At 47.8% G+C, this 11,286-nt stretch overlaps 1 protein-coding gene across 1 annotated transcript; it reads left to right on the top strand.

Moving 5' to 3' along the window:
- The first annotated feature begins 2,174 nt into the window (after window positions 1-2,174).
- On the top strand, window positions 2,175-10,598 carry LOC108923732 (tyrosinase-like). The gene is made up of 5 exons (XM_029250142.1): window positions 2,175-3,005; window positions 9,223-9,439; window positions 9,576-9,723; window positions 9,936-10,117; window positions 10,354-10,598. The coding sequence occupies exons 1-5, from the start codon at window positions 2,175-2,177 to the stop codon at window positions 10,596-10,598; spliced, it is 1,623 nt and encodes a 540-aa protein (XP_029105975.1).
- The last annotated feature ends 688 nt before the right edge of the window (window positions 10,599-11,286 follow it).

Consider the following 11,286-nt stretch of genomic DNA (forward strand, 5'->3'; position numbering starts at 1 on the left):
TGCCTCAGGGATCTGCTGCTGCAGCAAAGGGGGAGTGAAGCTGATAGTCTCCCCTGTGAGCTTCCCAGATCCAGTACTGCTCCTGTCTTGGCTAGGAGGTCCATCCTCACAATGCACGGACCCAGAACTCGTGCTCCAAGCTGCAGGCTGCCTACAGCCACGCGCAAGAGTCTTCTTCCCAGCATTGCTACTGTCTCTCCTGTGACCATGCGCAGGTTCGCCGACACCTCGGTCCATCCTTTGGGGAGATGGCATGCAGTTTCGGGCAGGACCCTGGTGCAGAAGATGGACATCGTAGACCCTGTGTCCAGGAGGGCTTTGCAGGGTATGCCCTCTATGAGGCAGGGCAGACAGAGGCAGCGGAGTGTCCCCATATGACCTACTGGGAAGAACAGTACTCCCTGAGAGGGGGCACAGTCACAGCGTAAAGCACCCCTCACAACACCACCCCTCTGGCATTTCCTTGAGACGAGATGGGGGCGGGCTCCCTGCAGCGACATGCTTGGTGCCCTTGCTTTTGGCAATGCCAGTAGATGTTGGACAGCCAGCATCGTGGGGGAGGCGCTTCAACTTGGTGGGAAACTTCTCCTTTCGTCTCATTATCAGTGACGTCCTCCACGGCACGGCAAGGGCACGTGTGCTCCGTAGCATCTCTCAGGATGGCTTCCACGCGCTCTGCTTTATACTGCACTGCATGCAGGTTAGTTGGGGTGGCAACCTTGACGTGCTGCTGCAGGCGCTCCAGAGCGAGCCCCTGGAGGAACACCCGTAGTGCCGAGTCTTCCTCGATGACTGAAAGGTATTCAGGGTACGCTTGCTGGGCCAGGAGTTGGATGTCAGCAGCCAGCGCCCCTAAAGCCTCTCCTTTTCTGTGAAATCTGGCTGCGAACTCTCTGTGGTAATGGTCTGCTGTTTGCGCATGCACTGGCTGAAGCCACTTGACCCAAGACAGACCCGCCAGAGAGCAGGGTTTCAGGAAAATGCTCTTTATTGATCGTGTACATGTCTTTTCAATAGCAGCCTTGACCAAGACATCTCAGACAGTACAAAGCAGTCCTTGAACACTGGAGAGTTCCCTCAGGTCACTCTATTCCCCCCTGCTCCACACAATGGTTAGGAGGTCACCCCTCAAATCCCACAGAATACCCCCATGGCAAACTAAGCATAAGTAGCGAAACAGCCAATAAGAACAGAACACAGGACTATATACAGGAATAGACACCAACACCAACTATTTACGTTAATCTACATCAGCCCCCCCTTAGTGCTGTTAGAAATAACTACATAATTGTCTAATAACACAGAGTATTTAGTAATAATAACTTTAAAAACTGATTTAGGGCAGTTAAACAGTTTGGTCACGGTGCTTAATTGTGGTTTGGTTTTTACAGTTTGAAAGATTTGTAAAATTCCATTTAGCTTTATGAATGTGATAAAATGTAAACACATGCACAAGCACTTTCTGAACCGCTTGTCCCACACAGGGTCGCGGGGAACTGGAGCCTAACCCGGTAACTCAGGGCGTAAGGCTGGAGGGGGAGGGGACACACCCAGGACGGGACGCCAGTCCATCGCAGGGCACCCCAAGCGGGACTCGAACCCCATACCCACTGGAGAGCAGGACCCGGTCCAACCCACTGTGCCACCGCACCCCCCAAAATTAGATAAATTTCAACAGTCTTTCAAGTGAAAATACACTGAGTACAAGAATAGTCATACTGTCTGATAGTGGGAAGGATTTTTTTTATATATATAAACACACTTCTATTGGTTTTTACAGTGCCATAAATTTACGTAAAACAGAACGTATTGTGCTAGTTTAGGAATTTCTTGGGGTTTTTGGTGCTCTTAAAAATCCTGTAATTCATCCATTATGTGTGTAATTAAAAAGTATTTATGTAAAATATAGTTTTACAAACATTACAGCGGCCAATGAGTCCACAGCTGTGCTAAGGAACTTTAGAGAAAACAATGAAGGAGTCTCCCACAGTGGTGGGAGTGTCCAAAGGACAGGGTGGTACAGATGGAGTACAGGAGCCTCCGACTCCCACACTCGCTCACACTGGCTCGGACTAGGACTATGTGACACACTGAGACTCCTGCTAGCCCTCACACACAAAAACACATAGACCCACACATTCACAGAGATGCGACACCAGTGAAGGAGGATGAAGATGTTGCTCTTGACGCTCAGCGCTCTCCTCTTTTTTTTCCTGCTTCCAGGACCCTCAAAGCAGCAGTTCCCAAGACCCTGCATCACCACTGAGGCTCTGCGCTCCAAGCAGTGTTGCCCCCTGTGGGCAGGCGACAGCTCGGCCTGCGGGGCGCTCTCTGGCCGGGGGTCCTGCGAAGACGTGGTGGTTTCGGAGCTCCGCAATGGGCCTCAGTACCCCTTCTCTGGAGTTGATGACAGGGAGCGTTGGCCCCTGGTCTTCTACAATCGCACATGTCGCTGTGCTGGAAACTTCATGGGCTTCGACTGTGGTGGCTGCAGGTTCGGCTACACGGGAGAGCAGTGTTTGCAGCAGAGGCCACGGGTGCGCAGGAACGTGCTCCATTTGTCAGAAGCTGAGAGGCACAAGTTCATCTCATACCTGAACCTGGCCAAGAACACCGTAAGCCTGGATTACGTGATGGTGACGGGGACGTATCGCGAGATGGACAATGGCTCAAGACCCATGTTCTCAAATGTGAGTGTCTATGACCTGTTTGTGTGGCTGCACTACTACGTGTCCCGGGCCGCTTTGCTGGGGGGCCCTAACAACGTGTGGGAGGATGCAGATTTCGGCCACTGGGCCCCCGGCTTTCTGCCTTGGCACCGTGTCTTCCTGCTCCTATGGGAACAGCACATCCAGAAGCTGACGGGAGACGAGGAATTTGCCGTGCCTTATTGGGACTGGAGGGACGCGCGCGACTGTCAGGTGTGCACAGACGAGCTGATGGGAGGCAGGAGCCCCTTAGATCCAAAGCTCATCAGCCCTGGCTCCGTATTCTCCTCCTGGAAGGTAAAACACACGTGCCGTTGTACAAGTACATTGGGGCGTCAGCCAGGTGTAGGCATTTGCACAGAGTAGGGAAGCAACGCAAGATCCAGTGAAATCTCAAGAGATACAGTGAGATCCAGCAGCATCCAGTGAGATTCAGCACAAACCAGAGATCCAATAAGGTCACCTGAAATCCAGTGAGGTCTACTGATATCCAGTGAAATCAGGTAAAATCCAGTGAGATCCAACATGATTCAATAAGATCGGGTGAATTGTGGTAGGATCAAGTGAGCGGAATGACCCAAGTGTGGTTACCTCCCAGAAAGCAGAACAAAGCTCCTTATTGAATTGAATTGAATTGAATTGAAGACTTTACTGTCATTGTACTGCTGTGCAATACAACGAAATTATAGTGGTATTCCATGAGTTCTTCAGACAACAATATAAAACATAAACACTTAAGTATAAAAACAGAAAATTAACCCATTTAAACAAAATAATACAGTAGACCAGTAAGGCAGTAGGAGAGACAATAAAAGACTTACAAATAAATAAAAGGCAGACAATAAAGTGCGTGCGTAGTTGAATGTATGTGTGTATTTCGGGGGTAAAAATCAGGCAGTGTTCAGCTGTTTCACAGCTCTGGGGAAGAAGCTCTTTTTCATCCTTGTGGTGTGCGTGTGAATTGTTCTTTATTGCCTGCCAGAGGGGGAGCAGTTTAAAGAAGTTATTATGCAGGGTGAGTGGAGTCCCTGATAATTTTGGAGGCTCTGCTCCGACATCCAGACAGATAAATGTTTTTGACTGCTAGTAGCTATGTGTCGATGATGTCTTGAGCCGTCCTGATGACCCGTTGCAGAGTCTTCTGGTCTTCTCTTGTGTAGCTGGTGTCCCATGCTGTAATGCAGTACATCAGTACACTCTCCACTGTACATCAATAGAAATTCACAAGAAGATCCTGGGGCAGTCTCGCTCTCCTCAGTCTTCTCAAAAAATAGAAGCGCTGTTCCAATGACAGTAGAGGTATGTGTGGCCAAAGAGAGGTCTTCTGTAATGCTCACCCCCAAGAATTTGAAACTGGGGGCTCTCTCCACAGCCTCACCAGTTATGAGCGCAGGACTAGGGTCAGTTCTCTTTTTCTTCCTGAAGTCCACCACAATCTCCTTTGTCTTCCTGGTGTTAAGAATGAGATTGTTGGCAATGCACCAGGCTGTCAGGTTTCGTATGCAGGTCCCTGTATGCAGTCTCATCATTGTTTATAATCAAACCAACGACTGTCGTATCATTTGCGAACTTCATGATGGTGTTTGTTGCGTCGGCAGGTAGACAGTTATGGGTGAAGAATGCTTTTTTTTCCCAACTTTATTTTATACCATAATAATAAATTAAAACCCTCCAAAATTCTACATCACAAATCACAAACACAAAATCACATCCAAACATTTCATCATAAAAACATTTCTCATCATGAACATGACAGAGCTTATTCACTCATCTAAATATCATCTCATTTTACTAATACAAAGGGTGAAAAACATCAGAGTTTAAAAACAAATATAAATATCCACTATGACAAGAAAACGTGGGATTTTAAAACCCTTAACCATTAAAGTGGTTTTAGAAAAACAACAAAAAAATACATGTATGTTACACCCACAAGAAAAGTACCCAAGCGCCCATGTCAAACTTTTACACTCTGATTTTACTCTGTCATTAAAAACCATAAACATTCATACAACACACGTCAAACTTAAAACATTATTAAATATAAAATGGTACAAAAATCTAAAAATTAAAAATCAGTCATTCAAACAGTTTTTTCCAAACAAAAATCTTCATCCTCCACAACTGTCAGGTGGGACTCTTCCCCAGGCCCTGACAAACTGAACCTAGGGGTAAACCCCCCCCGAGACAAATCAATAAACAATAAACCTGAATGATCGGGTACCACTAAGGATGAGGAAAGATCTTCTTGGCCCTTTTGGGGAGTCGCAGTCAAAACCAGCATCCCGAGTGCATTAGTGGAGATCAACCCAGCCTCCTTAATGTGCCTCTTGTCACTCCCGCAAAATCCCGTGACCTGTCCATGTGACCAGGTGTGTCTCTCTCCCCTCCTTGGCCTGGAACCCCCCAGAAGTGCCTAGCGAAGAAGATGATCGTGTCACGCTGGCCTCAGACAACCGCTCTCTTACCTCAGCACTCGCCGCTACTCCCCGCTGCTCCACAGCGCCACCAGAAGCCAGGAAGCTGGCTGGTCTTCCAATCCCATCCCCCGTCGGCACCGCTTCTGCCCCCACAACCCCCACATAGGTCAACTTGCACTGCAAGCAGCTGCAGGAGAGATGATCTTTCCCGCCACATTGGGTACAGCGACGGGGGGCCTACACAGTCTTTGGCCAGTTGGTCGATCTCCAAACATCGCTGACACTTCATAGTCTTACAAGTTCTTCCGGTATGTTCCTGGCCAAAACACAAGTGAGAGGAGGGAGGCTGGTCCAGATAAAATAGGTAGTCTCTTGCCATGTCCAAGGTGATATACGCCGGCTGGTGGCTATACCCATCCATCCCTGCAGGGTGGGGATGCAGACGAACTAAAAAGCATTTCTGTCCAGTCCAGATGCCCAGATGGTCCCTGTCTTCCTCATGTCTAGGGAAGACGTTGGCAAAATCCCTCAGGAAAGCTGCCACAACGTCCGCCAACATGAAGGGGTCGAAGATGTGGACAGTCACAACTCTTCTATCTGTCCTCCAGAGTGGCTTGATGGAGTAAGGGAGCAGCTTGGAATGCATAGCACTCCCCCTACATGTCTTCAACACCCTCCAATAACTGGTTGCCAGCCTGGCGTCAACGAAAGATCCTCTGGATGCAGAAAATGTCCTCTGCTGGAAGTTCCAGTAGTCCGAAGATGACCTCACAAATGAAAGGAATCCACTCAGGAAATCCGATGACGTCGTCCCGGTTCCTCCAGCGGAAGCAAATGGTGTTCTTCAAAGCTTGCATCCTTCTAGCCGCCATCCTCACTGCTAGCAATGTTCTGTCATCTTCCCCAGGGGATTCCGACGTCTTCCAAGAAAACCCTATTTTGGACTATCTGGTATAAAATACTGGAAACAAAATCTCTGCGTCACCCTGCAGAGATGGCGGACAAGCCACCCGAAACCCTAACCTAAGGCTTAGCAGGCTACCTAAAAAATAAAATAAACTCGTACGAGGGAGTAAAGCTTCGCCCCAGAAAAGCTGCGGTCATGCCACACACAGTCCTGTATTAGGCTCCACTCTGCCCCCCGCTAAAATCTCTGGTACTGCACTTTGATCTTAGCCAAAACGCCGAGAAGCGATGGGTGAAGAGCGCGTACAGCAGAGGAGTCAAAACACATCCCTGCGGAACCCCAGTGTTCAGGGTGAGAGTGGAGGATGTGTGATTTCTTAGCCTAATGTTCTGGGGACGGTTGATCTGGAAGTCCAGAGTCCAACTATAGACAGCTATGCTTAGGCCTAGGTTGTGGAGTTTGGATACCAGTACATTGGGAATGACCGTGTTGAAGGCTGAACTGAAGTCAACGAAGAGCATTCTGACATATGTGCTTGACCCATCCAGGTGCTCCAAGGCAGTGTGGAAGATGATGCTGATTGCATCCTTTGTTCATCTGTTTGCCTGATCGGCAAACTGATACTGATCCAGAGTGGCAGGGATGATGCTTTTATTATGTGCTAGAATCAGCTTCTCGAAGCACTTGGATATCAAGGGCGTAAGTGCAATCGGGCAATAGTCATTCAGGCAACTCACATTTTGCTGTTTGGGAATGAACACAATTGTTGTAGTTTTGAGGCAGGTCAGAACAATGGCACTAGTCAAGGAGAGGTTAAAAATGCTGCTGAAAACCTCTGTCAGCTAGTCGGTGCAAGCACGAAGTACACGTCCTTGAACACCATCAGGACCGGCCACTTTCCTCACATTGACACTGCGCAGAACCCTTCTAACCTCCTTAATATCCTGTGTTGGCAGTTAATATTGGTCAGGTGGCAGTGCAGGCTTAACTGTTTTCCTACTATGATTCTCTTTGTCAAAGCGGGCAAAGTGCGAGTTAAGTTCCTCCACTATGGATAAATTACTATCTATAGGCAAATCATCATTCTTTTTGTAGTTTGTGACAGCTTGTATGCCTTGCCACATATGTCGGGGGTTGTTATTATTAAAACTGTCCTCAGTCCTGAGTTTAAGGTTGAGTTTTGCTGCTTTAATGCTTCGCTTTAGATTAGCCTGGGCTAAACTACAGGCTGCTGTGTCACCTGCCCTGTAAGCAGCATCTCTTTGTTTAAGTGAACTCCTGGTCTTTTTGGTGAACCTGGGTTTCTGGTTAGGGAACACACGGAGTTTCTTAACTGTGGTTACATTCTCCAATCAGTAATTAATGTAGGACAGGACAGATGAGATGTATTGCTCTAGAGAGTGGTTTTCGGCAAGTACACTCCATTCTGTGCGCTCAAAACAGTCCTGTAAGTGTAACATTGCACCCTCAGGCCATACTCTAACCATTTTGCTAATTGGTTTAATCCTGTTAATGAGTGATTTGTATGGTGGCGACATGATGACATTTTAGTATTGCTCTAGTTTTGTACCCAAAGCTACTTAAAAACTTCCACTTAGTGGAAGAAGGCTGACAGTTTCATTGCAGCACTCACTGTTGGGACTCGAACCTGTAAAGTAATGCTTAAAAGTTCCCTGCCTCTAACATTGCCACTGATAGAGTAAGGTGAAAGTAGCAGAGATTTAGTGTAAAACTGCTAGAGCAAATGTAACTGAAATTTATTTACTGTAACACTGAGAGTGTTAATGTAACACTGATGTAAATGCTGCTCTTCTACATGTGAGAAAGTTTTCACTCCATTTCTATAAGTGAAAACATAGATAGGCATGTAATAATAACTGAAGAGTAAAAATGTTAACTTGTCCAGAGTGAGGAAACTTTGGAGTTAGGGGAACCAGAGTCCCGTGTAAAGGCCCGATCAATTTGCCTCCCCCTGGATACATCGTGTCCTACTCAGGTTCCCCACAACCCCCACTCCTACAGCGGTTGCGTGCAAAGTTACCTAACTGCTGGAGTGGGCTGACCACGCGTCCCACACAGATGCACACACATGCACGTAGGAGGGCACTCTCACGCGGTGCAGTGCTCAGAAGCTGCATGAAAGCTTTTTAGTTTGGTAGTTATCATGAAGGAATGTTGAAATGTAAGAGGAGACTTGCAACCGGGCCTCGTGATGGTCAGAACCTCCTGGGGACATGTCCTGAGGGTCATCTCATGCAGACAGAACACGTGATGCGGCAGCTGGAAGAGCCACACCTCAATCATACAGACAGAATGCTTCAGATTACATGCACATGACACACCAAGAGCAGACCGCTTCTGCACTCTTCTGGGAAACATTCTATAAGGAGGAGAGCAGACGAAGAGTCATCAAATCCAACCTCCCACACCATGATGTCCTTCCCTCAGGATACTACCACATTCTGCTGTATACAGAAGATATAATATTATTTTTTTTAAAATAAACATTTATATTCTGACATCTGCCATTTGACCGATATCCCTGCTAGTTTTATTTGACTTGTAACTGCAGGAAATGGTTCAGCAGGTAGTGCTGGTGCCTCACAGCTCCTAGGTTATGGGTTTGAATCTGTCTCAGGATGTGAGGAGTTTGCATGTTGTCATATATGTTTCAGTACACAGCCCAAAGATGAGTATCAGGTAATAGGATCTGAAATGGATGACATCTAGCCCTCCTAACATCAAAATGGAACATCCATCCCTGCACCCTCATAAGATACACAGGCAAAACGCGTGGTGAACCTACATTTTTAAACTCCTTAACATGCATTTTCCTGCAAGGCATTGGAATATTACATACATACATACATTTTCAGAACCGCTTGTCCCATATGGGGTCGCGGCAAACCGGAGCCTACCCGGTAACACAGGGCGTAAGGCCGGAGGGGGAGGGGACACACCCAGGACGGGACGCCAGTCCGCCGCAAGGCACCCCAAGCGGGACTCAAACCGCAGACCCACTGAAGAGCAGGACCCGGTCCAACCCACTGCGCCACCGCGTCCCCCCACATTAAAAACTTACTGAGTATACAATAAGCCAGAAGTGAGCACATAGGTTTTTTGATCTAGGCTGTATGTTCTAACTGTGCTATAAATACACAAGACTAAAACATGCTGCCCCCTACAGGTGATCTGCTCTCTTGCACCTGAGTACAACATCAGGGGAGTGCTGTGTGATGGCACAGCAGAGGGCCCTCTGCTACGTAACCCTGGCAACCACGACCGGGGATTCAGCAGTCGACTGCCCACCTGGGCCGACGTGGAGTTCACTGTGAGCCTTCCGGATTACGACACGGGAGCCATGGACAGAACGGCCAACATGAGCTTCCGGAACACACTGGAAGGTGCCATACCTCCTTGCTGTTAGATGATCGATCGATACATCCTGCTGGATCGGCTTCTTTACAGCGTCACAGTTTCACCTCTAATCTTGGAGTTGCTCAACACTAACTGGCAGTTTGACCTCTCACCTCTGTCCAGGCTTTGGGGATCCCGTGACAGGACTGGGCAGCAGCCGTGAGCTCCACATGCATGCCTCGCTGCATGTGTTCATGAATGGCTCCATGTCCTCGGTGCAGGGCTCTGCCAATGACCCCATCTTCATCCTCCACCATGCCTTTGTGGACAGGTGAGGCGTGTCTGTTTGCCGTGTCTTCGTCCACTGAGGTGTACGTCTGACCAAGAGTGCAAACTGCAGAAATGGCTCGCAGCTGCTCAAGTATAACACATTGTGAAGTATCCATAATTCATAGATAGATAGATAGATAGATAGATAGATAGATAGATAGAGTATATCCAAGCTCCTTCCTGGTCCTGTCTTATGAGTGTCCCTCTGCTCAGCATCTATGAGCGTTGGCTGAGGAGACACCAGCCCCCCAGGACCCAGTTCCCTCAGGAAAATGCCCCCATCGGGCACAATGATGGCTACTTCATGGTTCCCTTCCTGCCCCTACACCGCAACGGCGATTACTTCATCTCCAGCAAGGAGCTTGGGTACGACTATGCCTACCTGTTGGAGCCAGGTGAGTTAGTTTCTGTCACATGCTCCACACATTCACCTGTTCCCTACTTTGACATGTTACACATGATCCCTCACAATGTGTTTTCATACATGGTCCCAGCCATCTCATCAATAAGGTTGACTGGCCACTCCTCATCTCCCTTTGTTGTCTCCTGCCGTGTCCATGTTCACCTCCTTCATCCCAACCTTCATCTTTTCTCCTGTTTTCATTGCCTTCTCCCCATCGTATTTCTCTAGGTCAGTATTTTATCCAGGAGGTCCTAGGCTCCTACGTGGAGCAGGTCCGCCACATCTGGCCCTGGCTTCTTGGAGCCATAATCCTCGGAGCTCTGGTTGCCTTTCTGGCCGGCGTTGCCGTGACAACCCTGGCCCGAGCCTGTCGAAAGCCACACCTGAAGAGAAGGGAGGCATCACAATCAATGGAGAAGCAGCCCCTGCTCAGCAGGACAGGAGACTCTGCCATGTCCTACCACATTCCGTGACTCTCCAGCAGGGGCACCTGTGGTCTCTTTCGAACTCAGGAAGAGTGCAACTGTTAGACAGAACCTCTTCATATTATCCATTATTTTACCTCAGTAGGGAGTTCAACTGCCTTGCCTGACAGCAGGTGTGAGCCCTCAAGCAGACATCAAGTCAAAGGGGGAAAAGCCAAGTGTTTCACTAGTAATATTACTAATACTAGCAACTCTACTGATACTATTAATTCTAGTGATACTTCTAACTACTAAAATTTTCCAGTGCTTCCATTACTTAGGATTCAGACACCTGTTATCCAGCAGCATCCAGCGCTGCAGTTGTGAACAAGAGAGAATTTTACAGTCAGAAGAGTCAGTGCTGCTGTAGATGATCTCCTCCCTCTCGATTGTACCATTAAACTACTGGAAATAAAAATAAAACTCTGTTCACCCCCCATTTTCTACGGCACCTTTGTCAGCAGGCTGATGAAACGTGTCTCACTGCTGGATCTCGTTGCAAAGATAATATTCGAGCTGCATCACAACGCCGATGAATTGTAAAAGATTTGTTCTCCTTCTTGGAGCTCCTTACAAATTCCAAACACTATAACCTTTTTCCCTGTCCATTGTATCATTTACATTTACATTTATTCATTTAGCAGACGCTTTTCTCCAAAGCGGTGTACATCTCATAGCAAATACAATTTGTGCATTA

Source organism: Scleropages formosus, chromosome 3 (genome assembly GCF_900964775.1).
Source record: "Scleropages formosus chromosome 3, fSclFor1.1, whole genome shotgun sequence".
In the NCBI taxonomy this organism is placed as follows: domain Eukaryota; kingdom Metazoa; phylum Chordata; class Actinopteri; order Osteoglossiformes; family Osteoglossidae; genus Scleropages; species Scleropages formosus.